Here is a 27,624-nt window from a genome sequence, read left to right as displayed (position 1 = left end):
ATGTCTTTTATGCCATTTGATACACCTTCTTCCTCTGATACTGCTGCGTAGATACTAACCCCATGCTGTAGACTTACAAATTTGCCAGTTCTCTCTCTCTGTGCAGCAGATGTCTTGCCCTGTCTTTACGTTCCATGAATGGTGTAGCTGAATAGCTGGCCAGTTATCCATGGTTTTACTATATGTCACAACAGACTTAACAGGTAAAAGCTAATTATCAGGCAAGATAGTTCAGGCAATCAGCTCAGTTCCTTAAAAAAAAAAAAAAAAAGAAGAAAAAAGATGATTTCTATCAAGGTGTTCAGCTGCATAGAAATTGTACTGCAATAGGACAAGAATAGGATTGATTAGAAGCTATGATACGTTCACAGATCATACTGGGAATATCTGGTAAGCACAATGCATCTTTAATGCAAATCAATATAGACAGTCTAATGATGGCCCTTGAGAAAGGAAGTGCAATCAAGCGGCTACTCCGAAAGACAGAGCTGGTCCAGCATGAGCACACAGGTTCTCTCTTCCTAGCATCAATAGGAGTGAAGAATTTGTCTGATAATTATGGCAGTTCAAACTATTTTTGCTGTTAAGTAGGCTGTGAAATTCAGGAAGATATTCTGGGTCTTGCCTTATAATAGCACAATTACTCATTGACAGAGCACAGTAGCACCATTGTGGTGAGCCGCCAGCAAACATCAGCCTCACAAGCTGCAGATCACATATAATTTGAACAGAAGTTGTAAAGTTTTCCCCATATTGTCTTGGGATCTTCAAAAACCCACTCTCAAAACCATGAAGTTTTGCAGTAGCTTTTTTAAAGAGAGTTTTTTGAAAGTTACAGAGTGAAGGCACATATGCACCTCCAAAGCATCCGATCTTATTTTCACATGCTTAGCTGTAATTGTGGGCCCTGTTCACCAAAGAAGGTGAGTAGTAATTTTTACAACATTTACTGATTTATTTCAACACAATATCTAGAGTTAAACTTCTTTCTATGAAAAATTTTTAACAGTCATGCTAAGTCTCTCCAAAAGGTATGGTCCTAATTCTACTGGTTTTAGTAACAAAATGGAGTGGGGGTAAGCAGCAATATTCAGCAAAGCAAAAACACTTACATTGCTAAAATGTAGTCTACATTCCATGTTAATTCAGGACCTTGAGTTAAATATAGATTTTAAAAATAGGTTGAACTAACTTCCCCTATTCCCTGTTCTCAGTAAAGTCATATGTAATTGAACTTGCAGGATTTTGAAATTAAGACTAGAAGAAAGAAACCAAACATACCTCTCCCCTAACAACCACATTTCCGTCTGAAAACATTGATCTCTTAAAGGTATTTCACTGACACTTTAAATGCCTCAGAGTATATATAGGTACACTATTGGCAGTAAGCTATGCTCCTGCAGACCAAGCGCAGGAAGAGATGAGAGAGCTTGCACCAGCCCTTGCGAGGGATGATCCCAGTGATTAACTGACCCTATCCTTTTGCCGTCCTGCCTGAGTAAGTGTGGTGGGGGTCAGAAGTCAGGAGAAGCACCTCTGAGATCACTTCAGACAGGTCCAATGCCCATGGTTTGAATGAATTGTGTGTGCCTGGACCCTTAGATCATGAAGTGCTGTGTGAAGAGCAGCACAGTCCTCGAAGCAGCTGAAATGAGCAGAACTGCTCTGTGCATGCTCTCTGCACGCCATGTATCCTCACTAGAGGAAATATGCAAGGGGGAGAGCAAAGTTAATTATTACCTCAAAGAGTAAAACTCAATCCATGTGATATTTTCATCTTTTTGAGACTAAGGGCTACAGTTTCCCTTTGGTTTTTTTTCTGACATATTACACCAGCTTTCATGTGGTGAGGCATCTGAAGGTGTCAGATGATGGCAAATTAGACACTCAAATTCACAGCAAATAGCTTTGCAACCAGAATGCTACTTCACTTTTAAGCAGGTACCTTTTTTAATGGTAAAAAAACCCAACCCAGACAAGTAACCAAGAAATCAAATGAACACATAGTGCTTAAAAATCACATGGATAAATCATCCTTGGAACTTAATTGCCCATACAGTTCTGAACATTTTGTTAAATGGATTAAATACCTGTAAAGTTGTAAAAACACCTTAGATATTATTACTTCTGCACCCAAACTTAGGAACTTAAATCTTTAATTTGCCATATAATTCTAAGTGCTTTCGTCTTTCAAGATACTTAAGACTCTTAGCTCCCATTAACTTTGTAAATTTAGATTTCTAACTTCTACTAAGCAAAAAACAACTCTCCATGCTTCTAGTGTTTTAATCAAGTATACTTTTAGTGTGGGATGATATTTCCCTCTCCAAGGAACAATTATGTAAATAAAATTAACATATATGTATTTATTTACAAAACACACACTTAAAAGCACAGCCTTTTACACAGTGTACTGTTTCATCTTACAATCTTACAGTTTAATGATTAACACATTCATTTATTTTTTTTTTTAATTCCTGATGTGTTAATTATATAAATATCCTACCACAACAAAGAATGGGAACTTTGGCTATGTGGACTTTTTTATTTAGTGTATATTCCACCACACCATTTCTAAAGTACCCTAAAGAGTCATAAATGAAAACTTATACCTAAAGGGAGTCTAACATATCTAAGGGTTTTCAAGCAGCTTTACTGAGTTTTCTGGAGATAATGTAGTCTTGTTGGAAGAAAAAAAAAAAAATGAAGTGAAGCATTCCAGTAAAATATATTTGTGTGTGTATATATATATCTGTATGTACTTGTGTGTGTGAAGAATTCTGTTTAGCCTACAGGAAGATTAAAACAGCTTACAGCAAAGAGAATCTATCACAACAAATAACTCAAGCCAATAGAAAAATCAATCCAGTATGCCACAGACAGAGCATGCAGTTTAACAAATCCACTAACACTCAAACATCAGGAACAAAATTTGAAGTGTAAACATTAAAGAATACCACACGGTGCAATAACAAATCTGAAACAAGTTAGAAATGGCCACAATAAATGATATCTATTCATGACTAGAGACCATAGCATGACATAAGAGGAAAGCATAAAGTAAAATAATCTCCTTCTCATAAATCTGTTGTCAGCACTCATGGAAGCTCTAACGAACTGCTCCATCAAAGCCTAAACCCAAAAATAAATGGCAAGTGACCCTCTTTGAATTCCCCATCCAAGTCGCTTGGCTCATTACACACTTACATTAGAGTGATAAAAGTCTGATGAGTCATTCAGCAGAACAAGAAGAAAATCCAATTTGATAGCTTCCCTGAGTCTGTCTATTATCCTGTCAGGGAGGGGCAAAAAGAAGGAGAAAACTGACGACAAGAATATGAAGAGTTAAGAAGATAAAGACAAAAGTGCTTGGAGGTTAAGAAGAAAAGAAAAACCAAGAAGTAAAATGGTTCCCCATAAAGCTATTAATCTCAGAAGTTAAACCCCAGGCACAATTTCCTACAACTGTCTCAGGTGTAATGTATTCATTACTGCTATAAAGAACACTATGACGGCAAAGCTCTGCGTTTACCATCAGTATTTTGGAAGAGAGGAGATGGAGTGACTTTCCATTCAAAGAGGGCTCAATGGAAAGAACTGGAAGAAAACCAAAGAAAGGCCAATAATAAGTGCTGCTATTCACAAGCAACTCATGAGTCTTTTACAGACTTGCAGCAAGTGAGCCCTCTGAGGAACTTAGGAACCCTCTGAAACAGGGATTTCCAAAAGACGTATGACTGCCAGGAGGGAAAAGCCTCAAGGCTTTAGAAACAGACAGAAAGACCTGGAGCCAGAAGTCCATCTCGCCTTTGGAGCATTCAGTATTTCTGAACATCCTGCATTTGAGGCTGGGCTATCTGTTTTCACACAGAGCACTCTTTGGCCTAGGGCTTTATAGGAAAAATGTAGGCCACCGGCTTTTGTGTGATTGCAGCATATATAGGTATGTATATGTGTGCACATATTAATGAGCTTCTGTACGACCTTAAAATGAAACTGAGCTCAGTCAAAATTTTTTGTCAGCTATCCCAGGTCTTCCTACTGCTCTGTGCTTTAAGAGAAAGATGCAATTTAAAGATTATAACTGTTTCTACATACATAAAATATAAAAATAAGAAATTATTCAAGTCTTAAAATTACAAGCAGGCATGGCATTGGGAATTCTTTTCATTAGCTGAATTACATAGACAAGTCTAAGGCCAGTGGCAAAAAGCTAAAAGTAAGTGTTTCCTCCTGATTGATTTTTCATCTTCTTAGGAAGTCAGTAGTAAAAGTTGGACCGTGATCTTCTAACTGTAAAGAGGAACAGGAGTTATCTGTATCCAGCTTTTGACATTTCATACTGATCACACATACTTGGAACCCTTGGATGGCAAAAACAAAGCAAAAGAAACAACACAGAAAGACAGCACAGGAAGCAACCATATTCATTCCCTTCCTAGACTTCTCCCAAAACAGTGTTTATTCCTTGAAAACTCTTCTGTTCCCACATTGACAGGGGCACAGGAAAACGAACATCCTTCTTGTTCTATCACCCAGTGATACCAGAAACTAAAAACAAAGAGGGAAAAGAGATGTCTTGCCATTCCACAACATTATTGAAAGGATTCTTCTTACCACCCACCCTGATCTCCTACCTGCTTGCTCCATACTCATGTTTAATTTGCAGCAGTCCTCAGCCTAAAACTCACCTTCAAGTGGTGATCGTCCAGACTAGTGAAATCCTATACATGGGCTATGTGGAGAAATGCACCAGCCAGCCAGGTTTGTATTTCCAAGTTAAAATGTTGGCCTTTCTACTAATACAGAAATAGCCCGTAGAGAATACTAGCTGGCTGTGAATCTGTCCTCTTCAAAAATGCAGTAGGGGATGGGACATAACCCCACAAGACTGACTGGAAATAACAGCTACGTAAGAAAGAAGGCAGGGAATAGTGTGGCAGCCCAAAGGCAGTTCACAACACTGTGTGCCAAGATTGTTGCATCAAATACATTGCATTTTTAAAACATGTCATGATTCCTTTCTTTTTGCTATGTTGAAAGAGATATGATTGTTTCCCCTTTTAAAGACACAGACAAAAAATTAATAACCTCCTCTCAGCCTGGTTCTTGAATTGTTTTTGCTCCTTCTAATTTCCTGCCAAAGCGTGTAGTCAGTTTGCAAGGTGACATTTGCAGAAGCTCCTTACAGATTGACTGGCTGAACTGCTGGGGAGCTGAGAGAATTCATATAGAGAATGACCTTCATTCATTATCAAGTCAGACCTGCTGATATTGCCACATGCCAGAAAACCCACCCGCTCCCCACTCAGTGATCAGAGAGGGCTGCTGCTGGATGCAATCACAAGCAGGACAGCAAACCGTAGCCTAGATGATCTGCAGTTTCTGAAAACCCTCTGGTGAAAAAAGGCATGGTGCTGCCTACTGAATACTAGACAGGAAAGGAAAAACCCAAATTTTTCTTGAAAGACATTCTGGGTAGTAACAAAGCATTATGTGGAGGTTAACAGTAACTTCAGGCAGTAAACACGCAAATATCTTCTCTAAGTAAGCATCTGTAGGCTCCCCTTGTTTTTCCATCACAATTTGCCTCCCTTTCAGCCTTTTCCTTGGAAGCTGCTGCGCTCTTGGTGCAGCTCAGACTTTCTACCACTGTCATGTCTACGCTTCCATTCTCTCAAATGGAGCAACTCGGAACAGGAGCACTTGCCAAATTTGCGTTTGGTACAGAACAAGTCATTGCTCTGTATAAAAACATCTAACACAGATTAAAAATGTTGCTATGTTACCGACAATGGCAAATTGTGTTTTAAATATTTCTCATCCAAAACAACATGTCTGTGCTTCAGCAGCAGAGCAGACTCTGAACTGCTTACGTGGCTCTGGAGATGTACCAATTTTCTGTTTTCTTTTACTTCTTTGGCTTGAAAAAACACATTGGCAAAAGACAAGACGTGTTAGTTTATTTTTGCCCATCCACTCCTTTATAAATATTACCATAACATAGACCTCCCGAAATATATGGCAAAACATAACTTTCATCAAAAATGAACCCTGTGGGAGCTGCAGGCTATATGTACAAAATCTGTGGCATTTCTAAATTATAGTACCTCCTGCAGTATAAATTCACTGCATTTCTGAACCAATAACGCTATCACTGAGAAATTTGCGTGATTACTTTGAAGTAAAACACAGAATTGACTGAAGTTTAACTACAGTCCTTGATTTAATCAGATTTAATCATGGCACAGAAATCAAAGCTCATGTTTTTGTGATGTTTTTCATAAGGTCTTTCATAATAACATGTGGTTAGGAAATCAGTCATGTTTCAAGGCTCCATGTATGACTTCTCAGTTCTCCCGAATATCAGGCAAGAAGCATCGGTTCAGAGGTAACTCAGGGAGCTTGCAAAACTCGACTTTCTTTTCACAGAGATATGGAGGAGGAAAGATATTTACGGACTCTGAAACTAAACTGTGAAATTAACTAGCTAGTATCTCCAGTTATCTTTTGCAGTTTTGAACTACCTTGTAGGGCAGCACGTCCCTCTACGTATCTTAGAGGGAGATTATTAGTTAATGTAGGCACCTGAATTAGCTGTCTAAAATTGATAGATTTTAATAAAATAGTGGCTAACTCATTATTCCAGCAAGCAATTAAAAAGTCATTAGCTTTTTCATTGCTCACAAGACACACAGACTTTGTTTAAGGTGTTTTAAGAATATTTTTATAGAATTATGGAAAAGGAGATATTGTCATGATATTTGTATAAGGCTGAAAACACAAATAAATATTCCTATAAACATATGTGCAAACATCATAGCTCAAACCAATGACATCACTCACAAACTTCAAGCTGAAATAAAGAATACAGCCATCCCAACTTCACGGATACTTATGAAACTACAATATCCAACTTGCTATGATTTCCTGGCAAATAACACCTTGTGCCAAAGGAAAAATGCTTTTTGCTCTTGGTTTAAGATTTGTGAAAAAGAGACCAGTTTTAACTCTCACCAAGAGAGGGCAGTGAAATATCTCAGATTATTAGAAAATCTCACACAAGAGCCACATAACTTTATAGCAAGTATGATAGCAAATAATCTCTGCAGACATTTAATTTTAAATTCTATGGAACATTCAACTGACACTATTATTTTTAACTAACATCGTCTCACCCTTGAGTAAGTGTACTGTTGTGTTTGGAACTGGAAAAAACAGAAAGAGATTATGGATAAAACTGTAAGTGCTTATGAAATAAGATTTTACTTTTTCTTCTGTTTCATACAGGTTTTTCAAAGCAGAATATTAAGAAACACCTTCCTTCTACAGTTAGGTTTATAGCAGTAAGTTTTATTTTCAGTTTCAGCTGACTTCTCCAGAATGTGGGGACTTCACCGCTTAGCTCTGTCCCATACTTTTTCTTCTTTCAAAACCCAAAATGGCAAGTTAGAGGGCTGCTTTCGTTACCAGCTCTTAATGATCCTGTTACAGGTAAGCAGCAGTGCTATGCTGTTCAGAATGATTGTGTTTAAGATGTCAGTATATCCTTTTTTTTTTTTCCCTAAGGTTATCTCAAGACCTATCTTGAGAAGTTTAAATTATTCTATTTCAAAATCTTTCATCAAAATATCTGTCATAAGTCTGCTATTTGTGGTCTCTAAAGAACTGCAACATCTTCAAGTCAATGGCCTCTTGCAATTCTGAGTCTACTGCTATCCTTACAGTTTGAAGAATACACCTGGCAAAAAGCCAGCACCTTTCCATTTTTCACACCAAGGTCAAGATTACTGTTTTGCCAAGTCAAGATAATAACAACAACAGAACATGTGACCTTTCAATGGATAGACGTAATACACAGGAAAATATTCTGTCATCTACAGAAAGATTTTGGGAGTTACGTTCAGCAGGATTTAAGATAGATCACACTGATGATAGAATCTGGCCAGTCTGGCACATGATTATATTTGTACTTGCCAAGGCACCTTTCAAAATATATGGTAAAAGTGGTTAAAAAAAAAATAAAGAAGAAAGAAAGAAAGAGACTTCCATTTCATTTTATCAATGGTCTTTGAAGGCTTAGAGCAGTTTTAAGTCCTTTTTTTTTCAAATGGATTTAACTAGACTAGACATATATGGCCTTTTTCTCTCTAAGGTAAATGGAATGAAAAAGAAAATACAAAATAAAATAATGAAGAGGACAAACATTTTTTTAACAAGGTGTCATAACATTCTGTGTTTTCCTTACTGATGTTTTCATTTTGTCTTGCAGAAATGATTTGCCTCAGTATGATAAAGTGGCACATCAAACTAGAAAGCATTTTTTAATGACTAATGGACTGATTGACAATTTAGATGTTACAAAGATGTTAGAGAAAAGCCTAACAAAACTTAGAAAAAATATACAAACAGAACAAAAAAGAATTTGGAGGAATCAATCTGTGATAAATATGGAGTACAGTGTTACATACTGAACACAGTAAACAAGTGGGTATGTGGTACAGTATCAGAAAAAGTTCAGAATTTCTTATTAAAGTTTCCTATTACGTTTGTCCTCATCCCTCCCAAATTGTAAAAGCAGCATGAAAATATTTGTCATGAAATCAGTTTGATGTGAAATTAACTCCCTTTTGGACTGAGCAGAAATGCTTCAGTACATAGGGATGCTAAAAATATTTGTGTTCAGTGCATCAATCCCTGTTTAATGCAATCTGTTGGTGGCCTATGGTCACAAAGCGACATAAAGATTGTGTTCTCATGTGGGAAGATATCCATCACTTCGTTGGTCTTGTCATATTGCTTTCCTGCAGACCCAGTAAGTGGCAAAGCTAAAAGCAAGCTGGGTGTAAGATCTTCAGCAGTAAAGTTAGTACCAAGAGAGGACAATAACTTCCACATGCTGTTCAGCATACAAGCCCCAAAGCCAAACAAAGAAATCAGTTTAACTATCCAGAATCAAGTGTATCAAGAGACTCATTATAACTTTACTGTAGACCAAATTAGCTGCGAATTATGCTGGCCTTTCAAACATATTTGAAAAGGTAAATTGTGAACAAATAGGTCACAAGATACTGGAGAAATACAATTTACCTTATCTTACACTGACCAAAGGCTGTTCTTTAAAACCTTTCTGCTAGAAACCAGACATGTTGACTGTCCAAGTACTGAAGATTGGGCTTTGGATAAAATATTTCCATATATCATTACAATTGTAGAACAAAAAGTCCACTTTACCTGTTCCTACCTTTGAAACAGACTGTTACAGATAACATAAAATCCATCCAAGTGGCATTTTTTTTCCCAGGCTATAGTCCCACTCTAGAATAAACTTTGTGGAATTCTATATCTACAAGAAAGGCAGGAAGGAGGATCCGGGGAAGTACAGGCCTGTCAGCCTGACCTCGGTGCCAGGGAAGGTGATGGAGCAGATCATCCTGAGTGCTGTCACACGGCACATGTGGGACAACTGGGAGATCAGGCCCAACCAGCATGGATTTATGAAAGGCAGGTCCTGCTTGACTAACCTAATCTCCTTCTATGACAAGATGACCCGTCTAGTGGACGAGGAAAAGGCTGTGGATGTTGTCTATCTAGACCTCAGTAATACCTTTGACACCATCTCCCACAGCATTCTCCTGGAGAAACTGGCTGCTCATGGCTTGGACGGGTGTACTCTGCGCTGGGTAAAAAGCTGGCTGGACGGCTGAGTCCAACAAGTGGTAGTAAATGGAGTTACATCCAGCTGGCAGCTGGTCGCAAGTGGTGTTCCCCAGGGCTCAGTACTGACTCCAGTTCTGTTTAATGTCTTTATCAATGATCTGAATGAGGGGATCGAGCACACCCTCAGTAAGTTTGCAGCAGACATCAAGTTGTGGGGGAGTGTTGATCTGCTGGAGGGCAGGCAGGCTCTGCAGAGGGGTCTGGACAGGCTGCATCGATGGGCCGAGGCCAATTGTATGGAGTTCAACAAGGCTCCGTGCCGGGTCCTGCACTTGGTTCTCAACCACCCCACACAACGCTACAGGCTTGGGGAGACTGGCTGGAAAGCTGCCTGGTGGGAAAGGCCCTGGGGGTGCTGCCTGGTGGCCAGATGAACATGAGCCAGCGGTGTGCCCAGCTGGCCAAGGAGGCCCACGGCAGCCTGGCTTGTGTCAAAAACAGTGTGGCCAGCAGGACCAAGGGAGTGATCATCCCCCTGTACTTGGTGCTGGTGAGGCAGAGCCCTGGACAAGAAGAAATGGCCTCAAGCACACCTTTTCACTGATAGGGTGGTGAAGCATTGGAACAGGCTGTCCAGGGAAGTGGTGGAATCACCAACCCTGGAGATATTAAAAAACCACATAGATGCAATCTTAGCTGACATAGTTTAGTGGTAGACTTCACAGTCCTGGGTTAACAGTTGGACTTGATGATCTCAAAGGTCTTTTTCAACATATATGATTCTATGATTCTATATCAATTACACCCACCAACTCCCATCACTAGCTAAAATCCACTGTATGAAAAAACCTGCCCTGACAGTAAACTGGACCCTCTAATTCAAAGCTTGGACTACCTCTCCCATAACCTTTTTTTAAGCAGGTTTTTCCAGTGTGCAAATGAACATTCAATGCATTTTATGTCATTGCCTACATCCCTGCAGCAAAGCACAGAAATTCTCAGGCATTCTTCTTTGCTAATGCAACATTACTTGTCATGCACTTTGCAAGACAAAGCAGGCTCACACAGTCTCCAATGTCAGAAGCAGGACTTGCAATTTGAGGGAAAAGCTGAATGAATTAGCAACAAACATACACTTAGCAGCTGCCCTGGATGGCTGGTTCAGGGATCGCAAGGCAAGGTAGTTGCTACAGAGCAAAGATGATTAGGAAAGGTGAAGATAACTCAATGTATACAGGAATGCATACAAAGAAAAAGGAGTTTATAGAAGTGCTTAACCCTGTGGCATGAGTGGGACTGATACTCCCTTTAGGAAGTAATTAAATACTTAAACAAAATTGCATTAACACCGTTCCAGTGAAGTGATAAATGTGGTATAATCATGGATACATGCTATTTAACTAGTTCCTAACTAAAATATTTGTTTTCTTACTCTGTATATTTATGTCAAATATTTATCTCAAGTAATATAATACACAGTTTAAAACAAACTGACTAATGAGATCTCAGACATGCACATTCAATGGGGAAATCACACATTTTATCAGTAGTTAATACATTTAGAGAGCTAAGAGTACCTGAGTACTAATTCAGAATACTAATAAGTTTAGAGTATTGAAACATTCTAGAGCCAAAATGATGCAAAATACCAGTATCAAGGCTTTAAAGTATTATCTATTATTTTTTAAAAACAGTCAAGTTATAATGAGAAGTCAGTAGAGGTGTATACAGACTGCACATTGTTCAAAAATATACATAGAAACCACTTATGGCTTGTTATTAAGCCACTCCATTAGAATGCATACTCTAAATCATATTTTTATGATTTATAAGTACATTAATTATTACAAAAGCGTATTTTAAAAATAAAAAAACCACCCGAATCCAACATTCCAGACTAATAGCTTTATGACTAGATAAGGTGCAGAAACAGCCTGGTTCAGCATGGATCAGGAAAATGCAGCAAAGATGAGACTAGTTCTGAGCTTCAAGGGGCTCCAGGAAGAAGCAAAGACGAGATAGAAGAAATACAAGGAGGCAAAGCAGGAAGTAAATTAATTGGAAGCACACAAAACTGCCAAAGATAATACATGTAAAGGGTATAGCATAATTAGCACAGGAGAGAGCAACCTGTGGCAGTAAGAGAAGAGATAACTCTGGAAATATCTGCAATTACACTGAAATAATTTGTGAAACAGTGCATGGCCCAGCCATAGCAAAACAATCCTTACACTTCTTGCTTTAGCCATGGTTTGGCTCCTAATCTCTGGTTTTGGTTTGGCTTCTTTATCCATCTCTCCTAGGCAGAACTGTTGGATACTTTCATGAAAAAAAAAAGGGCTTTATTTCCAGGGGTTTAAGGAAGACACTGTTTCCTACACCATACCCTTTACTCTCAATATATATGATTAACAAATATGTTAAAATTATTAGTTACAGCTAGTAAGTCATTAGTTTAAATCCAACTGTTATAAACATCAACTTATTTTTTTTAAATAAAACATACCAGTTTCGACATATTATGCTACATTTTACTAAACCGAGTCATATGTTTTACATATATGACCAACATGAAAGTCAATTTGAGCTCAAATTTCAACAGAACACCCTCTGCAATTTAACCCATTCCTATCCTTTTCTATTTACACAAGAAAAGCATTCTGCCCACTGCTATAATTGAGGAAGAAACAGCCATAATAATTTTCACAGGTTTTGAGAAATGCATAGTAGTAATATTGGAAGTAACAATGAGACTGTTTCCCATATAGTTATATGTTATATGAGAAATATAACAGATATTTCCCACAGGTTCCAGACACACCTTGTCAAATTTCTTAAAACTTAGTATTTCCCTCATTTACTTCTAGTCTAAAGAGTTTCAAAGTCTTGTTAGTGCTTACAATTTCCTGAAAAGCTTTATTTTTCAGAAAAAGAGGCTCTGTTTACCAAGATTAAGATGTGAAGTATTTGAGACTTTATATATATAACTTTTTCTATTACTTCTGCTGTGCATTTTAAAGCAGCAATACAGCATGACAAGAGTATTTATTATTAATTTTTATTGTAACTTACCCTTTGATTAAGGCATTATACCATCACTAGGTAAAAATCTGAGCACTGTAATTTTAATGCTGAATCAAAAGATCTTTCAGCATTATGAAAGAACTATAAATATTACGAAGTCATCAAAAGCTTCATCTTTATTATTTGTACAGAATGCAGAATATGCAAGGAGGTGGCCCTTAACAATTACACAGAAATAACTTTTTTATCTCTGGAAATCACGTTTAAGATTCTTTTAATTGCAGGATACAGCTATAGCCACGTTCTGGGAAACATATCACAGCATTGCCATAAGTGCAATATTGAGACAAAATGACATATCACTTCTACTTCTGAAGTTCTTTTGGCAGATAAGAAAATGTAATTGAAAAACTTTTAGGTTAGAAATTATGATTTATGCATAGTAAACTCTGCCATATTTTGAAATATATGAGCTGAGTAATTCAGCTGGAAACTACAGGACATTATAAACAATGATACAGCATACAAGTTGAAGTCACAGGGACACTTCTCTTTGCCTTCTCAAATATCACTATTAGTTTCTTCCCCATCTTAAAAACACCACAACAGACAAAGATTTACTGTACTTTCATCTGTGTTGTGCTAACAACAATGGAAAGCAATTTCCACGGTTTGACACATCATTTCTCCTTTCTCTTTAGCTATCTACTGTACGCACATACATTTTCTGGTCCAACCCAAACGTGAGACTCCCTATCGACTCAAGCTGTTCTCCCTGATGGGCATCACTTTCCTCTCACCAGGGAACAGCTGACCCTTGGCTCTTTGTTAACGTAACTCTTTCTGACACTTGCCTATAGATGCCTACGTCCTTCTGATGAATTTGGGAGCCTTTAGCAGCTTCATGGATGTTTTCACATTCCTGCTCACTGTAAATCTACTCCCATGGCTGTAGAGGCTGAGGGTAGTAGATATTACATATATATATATACACAGACATATAAGGGTGTTCTCAGTGGAAATCTACAAATCTACATTTTCATTGAGTTCAATTACCAATTTCCCAGTCAGCTAATGACTTGGCTAGCTCCTCTAGATCCCACAACCAGTGAAGGGAGGACTAAAGGAGTTAAACGTTCAGGTTTGGGTTCACCCGCCTTTAGTAGAAAGTGACACTGAATACTTTGTGGCCACAGAGTAAAAGATCATTTGGCTTCTCAGGGCCACTTGCCGCACCGCAGGAAAATGCTGCCTACCTACTGTCAACAAAATATTCTGCATCATGTTCAATGAATTATAGAGTTTTGACCAAAAAAACCAACAATCAAAAAATCCCCAAACCAAAAAGACACCCCCCCCAAAAAAAAACCCCAAAACCCCAAACACATAAACAAATGGCAAACTGACTTGCTTTTGTCTCTGCTATACTTTAATATTCAATATCTAACGTGTTTTCATATTTACCTGCTAATAGGCTAGCTTGAAACAAAGAGATCTTACTGCAAAAGAAGACAGTTCTGCCTACTTTAAAACTTGTACAAGCAAAATTTTGATTGATATGAACCTTCCAGGCCTTTCACAGGTGTACCATAAGGGCTCATCTGAGATTCAGCAGCCTACAAGACATCACAGCCTTCAAGGAGAAATCCCTCACAAAACGTGCAAATTAGAAACAAATTTATTGAAAGGTTGGATCAGATGATCTTTGAAGTCCAAGCTGGGCTGTTCTACCAATCTGTGATTTATTATGATGGGGAGACATGGTTGGCAGGACATAGCAAGCTATCTAATCATGTCAGTCGTGGCTTGTGGTTGTTGAAGAAAGCAGTTTATCAAACCTTGTGAAATCTGTGTGGATCTGCTTCCACGTATTATGGAGTAAGATCTCTGTTATAACCCTTAGACGCATCAGACTTCCCAAGGCTTCACATTGAGCTCTTAATTCTGAACACTGAACAATACCTTTTACTACCCTCAAAAGCTAAAGCTAAATGACTTATTTCCTACTACCAACTCTTCATGCCTCCTGTTAAAAGACACAGATCGATTTTTTCTCATCTCTTTCTCCTGTCTACATGGTTTTCCAATTACTATTAATTTTTAACTAGGATACCCAATTTACATCCAAATTTGGATGGAAATATTTAACTTACTGAAGATACAGTTATTATCCCCCTCTTCACATGATAAATTAGCTCCAACACCCCCTTCTTTTGGATTAATGGAGGGTTAAATGCACTTATTACTTCTTCCTACTACTAGAAAATGTAAGTTTGTTCCAGTGACAAGTATTCTAGGAATGAATCAATTTTCATCAGATGACAGCTTTCATGAAAACCAAACCAACTCTACAGAGCAAAAGACAAGCATTGAAAACTTTTGAAAACTTGAATGCTGAAAAGTATCTATAATTAATTGAGAATCCCCACCTTAAAACAAGTAATTCCTGGTCGATCTAAGTGTTTTATCCTATTAATTTCAAGGATGATGAACCACATTCTTGAAACAGCACCCACTGAGTGCTCCTTAAAGGTGAAAAGGAGTCCCTAGTGGGATTTCCAAAATTGAAGAGAAGCAATATTGTGTGAGAGTTCAATAAAGCATGAAGTCCATTCTTAAATCATACACAGTTCCTTCTGACATTATTCAAAATGTCAGTTTTGAGGCACTTAAAAGTCCCCAAAGCACTTCAGATCTCTGAAGTGAGTTACAAAGCTAATTTGCTCAGCTGGGGTGTTTGAGGGTAAAAACTCACCACAACTTGCCAGTCAGTTCTGCAGATCCATATTCACAGCAAAGTTTTCACAGTTACTCAAGCAGAAGAAAAAGGCCATATAACCATAGTAAAGGTATTTCAAAAGTGGTCCAACCAATCACACTGAAAACTGTGAAGCATTACTAATTGCAAACATCGAGTTTGGAAAAACAGAAGTGATATAACCCTTGGCCTGGTTGACCTGTAGCCAACCGCAAGCAGTTTAAGAGAAAGAGAGGAACCCAAAAATGAAGGAAAAATGTCTAACACATACAAATCAAGTTTCACATGCTACATTAACCTGACCAAGATTCAAATCCAAATTCTCTTTCCCAGTGTAGTTATTAAAAACCACCATGCTATTTCTGCTATTCAATATTTTTCAGGGCAAAAAGTTTGTCTGCTGCAAAAAAGAAATGAATGAAGTTCTGTATCATTCTTTGCTTTTATGCCCATTTTTAAGCACTGAATAATCACACAGGAGCCTCTGTGGTTAGGCACTTGCCTAGTAGCATCAACAGAAAAAGGAGTTACTGGTATAATTTCTAGCTTTATTTTTAATTTATTATTTTTGACTGATCTTTCTCAAGTTTCCATTGTCATAGCAAGATATTAAAGGAAGTTAAAAACCACAACTCTGAACATGGAAAATATTTCTCCTGTTCTTTGCTGTCAAGACAACTGCGTTTTTGACAGGAGATGGGTAAAAGTGTAACCTCTTATCCCGATGAACAAAAATTAACAAAACCCATGAAGCTATATAATTTAAAGTGCATAAAAAAAGATTTATCTCTTTGTAATGAAAGCAATCAGTCAAAATAGGCAGTTCACAATCCACTGGAAGTAGTTTTCAGTAAGAAAATTTGTATCTGTTTTGACAAGAATGGAAATTCTCAGCAAAAGAGAGATGGACTCATACCTGCCAATATTGCTAGGAGAAATACCGCAGAGCACCAAGGTCCCAAGGGGAATTTCTGTTTGACATCAGTGCTTCTCCTCAATGTCCCATTGCACTCTCTCCTCCTGCCACCCTGCATTTTCCCTTTTTCACCACTGTTCCCAGTGTAGGAGCAAAGCTCTCTTCACTCCAGAGTGCTGCAGTTATTCAGAAGCTTGAAAGATTTTTTTGTGGTTCAAAGCCCACTCCTCTAGCCCTATAAATGTTGTTACTAAAACCCATCCAACCTGCATGCTGGAAAGTGGATAAACCTGTATCTTAGTTGTTTGACTTGAACTTTTACCCAGGCACTTAACCTTATTTTTCTAAACTGGGAAATCTGGACACCCACTTGTCTTACAGCCTAAAATCACCCTTCTATTTTACAACAGGCTTTACTATATTCAAACGCCTGAGCACGTTGGAACTTAGTAGATGGTTGACTGTGCTGCTTCTAAGGAGAAATAGGTGGGGTAATATGCCTCTATTGCACTATGTTTGCCTTGGCTTTGTGGACATTAGTTTAGAGTTTGAGTTCTGGGTGAATTTGCTTATAAACCTGATCCTGAATCCCATGTATTGCTGGTGGATGTCCTTCTCCACAGGTGAAGAATTCACAGGGAACACATTGCTCATAATGCTGCCTGTAGTAGCAGCTCTGCTCTGCATTTATAAATGATCCCTGGAAGAAAGACTTGAATCTTGGTCTTCCACGTTCTTATGGCAGCATCCACTAAGCCAACAAATCCATCTCTGGCTTCTTTACTTTTCACTTGTTATGAACACTGAAATATTCACTCACCCAGACAAATAGTCTGGGTCAGGGCAGGCACTAGCTGAGGCCAGCACCAAGATTTAGATTTTCCCCTCCACCCTCCATCTGATTTAGAGTCTGAAACATCACAAGTTCTCCAGAGGGTACACTATTGATTACTTTGAGTCAGCCTGTCTTTCTGCAGTCTCAGATTTTAAAAGAAAATGCTTTATTCAAAAGTGGAGGTAGAATATTTTTAAACTTTTGAGTTTTTTAAAATTCAGGAATGCAGTTATGGTTAATGGCATTTTTTCCATTCTCCTTTAGACTCAAGTATGCATTTAGTTTGACTTTTAAGCTTGCAACAGAAGCGCGCTTGCAAGTAAATAACAGTTCTCTGCTAACAGTAGTTTCATTGTGATAACATACAAATTCTCAACACTTTTCAGTGAAATTAAATTTCACTGAAATTTCACAAAAGGTTTGCAGAAGCCAGCAGAATGTAAGGAATCAGTCACCTTATCTTCACCTATTATGTAGCACTAAATAAAGGAAGGAAATGGTACTCTTCAGCAGATTTACAGCAGATTTAAGTACTGTGCTGAACTGGAATAGCAGGTCCCAGTTCACCTAGGAGTTTAATTATCTCTTTACATTTAATACTAAGTAGTTTCATTCATTTCTAGCAGGCTGCTTAGAAAGAGTATCATGTTAGTACAGTGCCAGGTCCATTTTTTCTATCAGCACTAGAGGCAAAGCAGTTCGGCACAGCAACATGTATTTTCAGCTCACTAGAAAATTCACCATTAATAATGTCTCTTTAAATTGCAAGTGTATCTTCCAGTCACATCATCAATTGCATGTCAGTCTTTTGAAACAACTGAAACACACCACAGCTTAAAGTACCAGGGCTGATATATATACATTTTTTAAATCACATTACAGAGCTCTATGTTTGATCACAATCACGAAGGGAACAGGTGAACCCATCATTTACCTCAAGTAGCTAACCAAGAGAAAATACTTTTTCCGCTCTTGGTTATTAGATAGTGCTAGTTAATAATGTCAGCATTGCTGTATAACTTCTCTTTTTACCTAATGAAGCAAAAAAAAATAATAGATACGCAAGGCAAAAAGTAAGTTTTAACTTTATAAGAAGAGACAGCAGTTTCCCCAAAATCAAACTATACACTTGGAATATATGTTGCTTTGTGACGCAAATGTAAGAAAAATTATATACTGGATAACAAAGCAAAGCCACTATTGTAATCAACAACTGTTCTCAGATGAAGTGGAAGTAGCAATTATTTTACTAGACTGAAAACAAAAAAAGCAATTCAATTTTCCTGTCTCTGAACAAATAACAGAACGATAGAACATTTGATGTAACCCTTAATAATCTGTGAAATAAAAACCTGCACACATGCCTCCACAGGGAAGGTCCTGCAATTCGCATTGGCAGAAGGACAGAGGAACACCACATTTGTCAGGCATTATGGCCAAAGGCCTTCAATCACATTCACATGAAATGCTTTGTGCTACAGATATCCCTCAGATTAAAATAGTTAACATTAACTCCTTAAGGACATCAAATTAAAAAGAATAAAAAATACAATTCTACTGGACAAATATGGAGGGCTTGAAGCATCCTGGATTACACCCAGGTGCCTCACCATCTTTTTTCTTGTGTGCCCACAGCTCCATCCTTGCTCCAATGCATCCCTAGGTGTCCCAAATGCAAAGAAAACTTTCCACAGACATCCTGGTACAGAGAGAGATGTGAGAGCCTGGCATCTCATCTCGTTCCCCCACTGGAAGTGACAGAAACCATCTTCAGAAGATAAGAGAACCACATAGGAGGTAGGTGAATGCTAACAGGGATATAGAAGAAGAGCAAAATGCACCATGATCTCCAAATGTCCACATGCACAAGAAAACTACTGAGGGAACAGGAGGAAAGTCCTCTAAACTTCAAAACGTGTAGCACAGAGCGAAGATGAGCCCATTATGAATTACAAGGAACACTGGAAGAAACATGAAACCCACTTTATTTCTGCAGCGCTGATTTCTACACCACTAGGATATAAGGCAGTACTCCTCTGAGCTATCAACTCCCTTTTGTTAGTTTGTTTATTGGGTGTTTTTTCACAGGAATGGCAGCTTTTATTTCAACTGTATAGATAAAAGTATTGCACTGAAATTTAAATGTCAAAGAATACATACTCAAATGTCAAACACCAACAGACAAATGCCAACAGAGAAATGTCAGAAATACACCCGTGTCTCCACTGAATGTAACTATATCTGCACAAACGCCACAGCATGATGTGTAAAAAGAATAGTTTTTCTGCAGTTCCCTTGGGATGGTAACACCACTGGTGTCAATAAAATCAGTATCTGGCAGTGATCTAACTGTATTACTCCAAGTACTGACTATGGCAACACATACAGTCTGAATGATCCGTGCAAGGTGATGGATAACATTTACAGACAAAACAGTACAAAATTTGTATTTCAAGCAAATCCTGCTCCTGAATTTGCTCACTTATGGCTAGATGAAAGACCCCAACACAATGAACTTCCACATGAATCCTCCCACTACTTTCTATGCATGACAGCAACCCCCAAACAGAACTGAGTTCAAGCAGAATTCGGACTCTTGAGAAATTCATGTTTATTTTAAAATTTTACTGGCTTTAATTAAAATCAATTGATTGTTCCTCAGGCTAGAAAAAACGCCACAACTTTACACATTCGACTTGGTGTGAACCTCTGGTCCCAAGGACTTCAACAGGCCTTTTGTCATGATTTCACTCTTCATTATCTGTTATAAAAGTACTTGGAAACCTGTTAACTAGGGAAGATGCATTTGTTTAGAAATTTCAGTCAGTCTGCTCATTGCAGCTGTTTCCACTAAAGTTGAGAAATAAAAATGGTTAGGTAGCTCTGTAGTCAGACCACTAAATATATGAAAATCTGAAGCGCACTTTAATTAGTGTAGCTAACAAAAATATAGCTGACTCCTGTAATTATTGCGATTTGCTTCCAACACAAGTGGCTCACACACTGTAGAATAAAATGTAATCAAAGAAAATATGTGAACGTTTGTCAAAAGATTAAACCAACATATGGCATTTTCCCCTTAAAAATTTTCTTCTCTATCTCTGATGTAAATGTTTTAGGATCCCTAGCTTGGGTGTTTGTTTCTTTTTTAACTGTAAGACATTGAATATAAATATCATATTTATTTTAAATCTTTTTACTATTCAATTTAGTGTAAAAAAAGATATGACATTTAATTGGAATTATTTTGAATTTTCTTTGAAAGATGCTTCCAAGAACAATTATCACATTCTCACAATACATACAGAAATTTCTTTCTAAGGAAAATTCCTTTCTCTACACCAGAACTCTTTCTAAAGATTTCTCTGGATCACTGAATGCTGTTTAGAAAAAAAAAAAATTGGAACAGATTAAATCTTTTCTGCTCTGGACACTTTCTTCTTTTTAACCAGCTGCAGTGCATCACAAAACTCTAGGCATAGACATTTATAGTGCAATCTTCGGCAGAAAAAGTCTTAAAATGTCTATATTTAATTTTAAATGCTCATCTTGGCAAACATAAAAACCCATGTACTTTCAGGACCTTACAACTCTGCTTTTCTCCTGAACAGGGTCTTGTGACACTGAATTTGATGGTCTGATTATATTCTGTTCAAAACTCTGTTCTCTTTGACCAACTGCAAATCTATTTCCTTTCAAAGACAATGAATGTCTCTTTGTCCTTGAACTATGATAAGGCCTAAACAAGGAAGTCTAAAAAGTCTATTTGTACTATCTCATTGTTTTGCACAACTTATGGGTGCCTATGGTCATTAATGTCTTCTTTAAAAAAACTGTACTATAGTTTAAATTTGCACTAAAAATCTAAATTGTACCATCAGAAAAAAGTTAGAAAGGCTAGGAAGTCTTTTGGTACTTCTGTACTTCCAAGACTTTTCTGTGCGTCTCTCTTTCTCTTCTATCTTTCTGTGACATGGAAGAACACAATTTAATGCTGCACTCAGGCATTCATCCAGACAGCATGTTTGAAGTAAAAAACCAGCCAAAGTCAACCAATTAAATTAAATGTAGAGATACAGATTTGTCTTAGGAAAAACTACCTGGTTGCTCTAAAGAATAAATAGCTCCTTGATGCATAGCATGAAAAATAAGTCAAGTCAAAATATATTGAAACAGACTGAATTTATGGATGAGGGAATAAGGACTCATCCAACATTCTGGTCACTTAAAGACTTTGCAAAGCACATGTCCAAATATCAACAAGATCCAGTTCTGTTTAGTTTCTGAAGCATCTGTCAGGATCTCTGCTCAAGTTGACGTAACTATAGGCATGCATGTACGTTAAGGTATTGACAACAGATGAAACAGCAGGAATTGAATAACAATTCCAATAAATAGTGAAAGACAAATTTCAGGAGTTCAGAGACACTTCTAACTTACTTATCTTTCCCTTCCTTCAGAGCATTTATCTGTTACTACAGAAGGCACGCAAACAAATGATGTACTTCATCATATAGTGACACTGACAGATGGAACCAGTTTACATATATTAAGATAACTTACTCTGTCATTTGCTTTCAGACAATCACTTCAGGTTCCTCACATATACAACCTAGTGAGATCTGATACACTAAATTAAGAGATCTTGGTATTGTCTTTCAGGAGGTCTGTCTCTTTGAAGGAGACTTGCTCCTGGAAAAGCCTATTAGTCTTTTATTTTCCTAAAAGGTACCATACAATTCTTGCTACTTTTGCCATCCCAGATGGGCAGTGATCCAAAGTTAAGGATATGTGTTGCAAATAGAGACCTGCTTCCACCATTCCGCACACAGGACTTAAATTTATTTTTACAGACTAACAAAACTGAAATATCAAGAAATAGTAATTTTGCTGGACATGTAGGCCATTTCCTCAAACAATCTAAGTCCAAGTATTTGGACCTTGTCTGGCACCTGGATACAAAATGTTACACTTATTCTGTAAAAGTTATTTTCTATTAAAACACCATGTACTTATTTCAAGAAGACAAGAGATTAGAGAAATTTTGTCTATGTTACAACAGATTTTCCGCACCTATGAATTTTAATCATCTTTTGGCTGCAGCATCCCACTTTGGCCGTAAGTATCAAGTGCCTGCCTGGGTGCTTTAAACAAAATTCAAAGTAGAATTTGCTATTTTGGAAATGAGTTGCAAAAGTTACAAAACAACAGCTTTCACTGGTCTTTTGCGACAGTCAACCAGCAGCTTAACACTTTCTGTATTAGAAACACCTTGATCAACACAACCTACTGCAAGGCTTCTTTGTAATAATAAAATAGATGGATATCTAGAAGTTCAAGACTTTTTACCCATTTCTTTCTCCTCTTAATGATACACAACAACACATTATCTGCCATCAAACACCTTTCTATTAACATGGAACACAAGAAACGTTAGAAAAAAAAAATCAGTAAAAATAGTCTTTTGTATGAATATATGTAGCCTCACCTTGCGGATGCCTCTGCCAAGATCTTCTCCATAATTTGTCCCCAAAATTTCAAAATGCACATTGGGATTTCCCCCATTTTCTGCAAATTCCAGTTCTCCAGTCAAGCCATTCACTCCACCCTATTGGAAAAAACAGGAAAATAGAGTGAAAACTCAGAGGTAGAAAAGTGTAATAACCTTTTGTTTCTTCAACAGATTTGTGCACTAACTATGCAAAATACATGCACAACTACCAGAATTTGGGCAGTTTTCCATAGGCCACATTTACCTAAAAATTCTGAAGCCTAAATTGTGCCTGCATCCGTTAAGTTCTTCACAGAAGAATCAAACTCAGTAATGCTAAGCAGATGCAATACAAACATTAGCCTTACTCTTCGTTTATTTGCACTCCATTTTTTGTCCTTTGACCCATCAGTGTATATGCATAGACATTCTAGCCCCATTAAATAAAAAATAAAAATAAAAAAAAGAGACTGATTTCTGTGGAATCAAATGTAAAGACAAATATATAAAAGCAGGTGCACAAAATTTAGTTTTGTTTGATCAGTTTTGCTTTTCCCATTCAAAATATTTGTCACCCAAAAGAGATTTTGACTTAAGATGAGGTTGAGTTTTGGATAAAGTTAGGTGGGTTTTGAGCTCAACATAAGCGATCTGCACAAATGAAAAAGGGCTTGTCTAGCTGAATACAGTGATTTTTCTGTTTTCCTCCACAACTCTTCTCCACTACTAAGAATGCATGAGATGAGCAACAACTGCAGTATATTTTCAAGTTTGCTTTTAATTTTACCTTTTTTGTCAGAAAGGGTTAAAATACTAAAGGTGAAACAGTGAATATTTAGTATAAAGAGTCAGAGTTGAAAGGGTTATACGCGCCACAGCAATACTCAAAGTACATTCTATACATGCCACAGCAACACTCAATGTATATTCCAGGGTTAATTCAACATGACACACATTTCATCTTTGTATAAGATCAGTCCTGATCTGCAAAATCACCAGAGCCATGTGAAATGCCTACAATGAAAACCTTTAACCTTAAAAAAATTCTTGTTTTCAGATTCAGGGAGAATTAGATGTTTAACCCACTCCCTCAAAAAACTTCAGCAGTATTTTAAGTATGTACAAGAGAAAAGTCTGCCTGTGGTGTAAAACCATATGAAATGCATAGCTTTTCTTCAAAACATTCGGCAGGAATTTTGCAGTTGTGATTGCTGTTTCAGTTAAGAGTATTATTATTTCACTGAGAAAAACCCACGGAAAATAAACTCTTGCAATATAAACTAGGCTAAGCACATGAGCCTTGCTGAATGATGATTTAAATAGCTCTATTCTCACATCTTCGGTTTGAAGAAAATCCAGGAAGGGGTACAAAATTTGCATTGCCAATCCAGATTAGTATGAAATAACAACATGTTATCATCCTTTTATAAAACATTAGTATGACTATAATAAAAATAAGGAAGTCTATCATTGAGATAGTACCTTTAAAATTTACTAGAAGCTACCGGATTAGTATTGTCAGGGAACAATAATAAATATTTCACGAAGTGCCACTTTCAGTTAAAAACAAGATATTTTGTGTATGTATACATATACTTAGGGTGTTCTTAATCTTTTCTGTAATATTTACTTTTTAGATACTAGAATAAAAATAATCAACATTAAAAAGGAAAAAACCAACATCCTGATTAAGGGTACATCTGCACAGTCTTCTGCAGGAACACTCCCAGGTCATTTTGCCCTCGGTGAAAGCCATCCAGGCAATTTTGATCCATGTCACTATGGGTAGCATGACACTGAGGTTACTTATTAGCTTGAGCACAATTCTGTAATAATCACACCTTCATGGCTTTTAGATTGGGGTTAGCACACCTCTGGCTGGTTCAGAATAAAGACAGAGTGAGCCTGTCTTTACCTGCAAAATGATTTGAACATATCCTTAGGTAAATAACTCAGTTTCACAAATACAAATCTTTTGTGTTAACTTAAATTTGACTACGCCCTATTCACAAACCAGAAGTAAAAACCTGTTCTACATACCTTTTTTCCCAGACGGTCTCATCTGGCTTTTTGGTTAATTAAGCCAGAATTTCATGGTACATGTGATGTAGAAATGCCTGCAAAGCAGCACAGATCTTCAAGGCTTTGGATCCCCATCTAACTCCTGAAAGCCTCCATCTGACTGACTTACCCTCCCTGACAGCATAACACCTGCTCCTAGTCCTGCACCACTCTGACCCCTTACCATGTACTGCTTTTATTATATTATACTTCATATTTCCTATATTACTTCCAAAAACATTTTCCCCCACAGTGTTAATTAAACCTGTGGGTTTGAAGTAGATAAGGTATAAAAATTAATTAACCTGTTACAGACCACCTGAGCTGCACCATGATTTCAACTGAGCCACAAGCAAGGTATGGAAAAAGGAAGGGGAAAACTGGAAAAAAATGGTAAAAGAAAGGAAATACTCAACCAACAAAAATTAAAATCTGTTAACAGAGATGCTTTGTACAGCAGAAAGCATTTTCCTTTTTTCTTATTTTGTTACAAAGCAGTTTTAAATTGGGAAATTTCAATATGGAAAATTAAAGGGACAATAATTTATGGGAGACTAAGAATCAGGTTTAAAATGTAAGTAATTTTTTGATGCTTGAAACAACAATTTAAAATTTTAGTCAACTTTTAAATTTTTTTTTATAAACTTTGTCTTTATTTGAGCAAATATGATTAAAAAAAGATCACTTTTTTATTTCGCCTCAGTTACATTTGAAGTAATGAAATCCACTTTTTAAGAAAACACAGGATTCCTTGGATATACATGGCCCCTAACATATAGTACAGGTTAACAGACTTACCCACCATATTTTGGAATTGAATCCCTATCCAAAACTGTTGTGTAGATCTATTTACCTTGATTTTTAAATGGCTGCAACTGGTGGGGCAAGATAAAAACTGGTTTTGTTGATTATTTTTATATTTCTGGAATCCAGTGGTAACCATAAGAACAATTTCTCTCAGTCATCTATTTTGGCAATTTTATCATGTTCCAAAAATTTCACATAGAATCATTTAGGTTCGAAAAGACCTTTAAGATCATCAAGTCCAACTTTAAAGATTTCTTTCCTAGACTGTGTACATCTGCACATAGTGTAATAAGAGCTCAGATTAGATGGGAATGCTCCTGGATTGGAAAGGGCAGAGGCCGAAAGACAAAAAAGTGCATTAACTATAATACCAGTAAAAATACTAAATCTGATCGGAAACTTCTTGGAAGTCCTGATGCTTCCTCCCTACACGGGACGTACTTTGCTGGACCTGCGGGCCATGCAATCCTGTTATTGCTCTCTACTCGTCCTCATTGTCCCACACAGTCGTTTTACAAGGCTTACGTGAGGCTGTTGTATTGCTTAGGGCTGAGGGAATGGGACAGCATTTGGCTAGAAGTTTCAGTCCTCCAGTTTTTCTGCATAATTTTTCACCATGTGAATCCCTCTAAAACACATACTTGATTTATGACACATGTTTTATCCCTCTGTGAATGCAGAGTGGAAGGAGATCACGGAGGAAATGGCCACCTGTATGACAGCTACAGATGCAATAACTTCCTGATGAGATTTTTCCGAGTTATTTTAGTGTTAATTATGATAATGGGTAAAAGTCAAAGAAATTTTCCTTCCACTTAACTTACAGAAGCAACACTATTTGGGGAAAAATGAAGACACAGTTATTCCCTACTCTCTCAAATTTCTCTAAGGTTGAGCTGCAACCATGCAATTTCCTGACACATTTGAAACTGAAGAGAGAAATGTCACTTCTTAGGACAAAACATTTCTGATCAACGCTCTGGGCCTTGCAGGGCTGTTATGAAACCTAATAATATAGTTAAAGCCTACTTGAGTCCTGTCTAGACAAGCAAAATAAACTACAGTTTATATATGCTTAGGCCCTACTATACTGTAAGCCCCTCAAGAAAGCACTATTTACCTAGCAGTCAGGATCTCACACTTGGGAATGTCAGCTTGCCAGTCATCTGTTACAAAATATTGTACTTGCTCTCACAGTTCCTGTTCAAAATTACTTCTTTTCTCCAAAAAATATGGTTATGCTCAGAAACTAGCTATTTTGCAATTAAGGAAAAAGCTATGAGGCAGGCAGAAAAAAAGCGCTATAAGCTTTGCACAGGAGTTTCATATTTTATTCTTGAAAAAATCTGATATTGAAAATGTTGTTGAGTTTTCAACTCAACACACTGTTTTTAGCTGCTAATGAAGAGTCTAGTTTACTACCTGAAAAAATAATTTGGTGCCTTTTTTGCACGTAACCACTGAACATCACTGCCATTTCTGAGACTAGAACTAGTTGATAATTCCACCTATGACTCATGGAACAGCACATGGTACAGCTTGTTTTCTGCAAAGGAATAGGCTCTATGTTGCTGATAGCACTAAAAATTTGCTGTTTGTCACTGAACTAAACAAATGTGACTGGGCAAAGATAGGTAAGTGTGAGAAAAGGTATATGCAGTAACTTGATATAATTTTTCTGAGTTGATCCTCTATATTAACCTACTTACATTTACTTTCCAGCTATTCAGGAAGATTGATTTTTCCAACAGTAGAATTATATTCTACTAATATTTATTTTTCTTACTGTGAAATAGCTTTACTGAGAAATAAACAAGTGAGCATGTGTTTGGGGATAGTTCCTGCTACAGAAGTGAACTTAAAACTAATTGCTAGAGCTGTCAAAATTCATTAGAAGTATTGTATTTCCTGATTAATTTAACTATTTATTCAGTTCCATATTGAGTAGAAACAGATATCAGATTTTGATAATTGTAGTGGTATTAAAATGGTTTTTCAGGCTTTGTCCAATCAGTTGCATTCACACAGAAAAACCAGCCTTTGGTTTGTAGAAATAGCAATGCAGGAATCAA

The 27,624-nt window shown here is 37.2% G+C and overlaps 1 protein-coding gene across 1 annotated transcript in view; it reads right to left on the bottom strand.

The window, feature by feature from the left end:
* GRID2 (glutamate ionotropic receptor delta type subunit 2) overlaps nucleotides 1-27,624 on the bottom strand; it is a 730,780-nt gene that overhangs the window by 195,451 nt on the left and 507,705 nt on the right. Inside the window, exon 8 of the mRNA XM_056362644.1 lies at nucleotides 22,682-22,801. Coding sequence (XP_056218619.1) covers nucleotides 22,682-22,801 — 120 coding nt within the window. The remainder of the gene's footprint in view (nucleotides 1-22,681; nucleotides 22,802-27,624) is intronic.

The sequence above is a fragment of the Falco biarmicus genome, chromosome 1, assembly GCF_023638135.1.
Source record: "Falco biarmicus isolate bFalBia1 chromosome 1, bFalBia1.pri, whole genome shotgun sequence".
Classification (NCBI taxonomy): Eukaryota; Metazoa; Chordata; class Aves; order Falconiformes; family Falconidae; genus Falco; species Falco biarmicus.
Note: the sequence above shows the minus strand (reverse complement) of the source record. Positions and strands in the feature narration are given on the sequence as shown.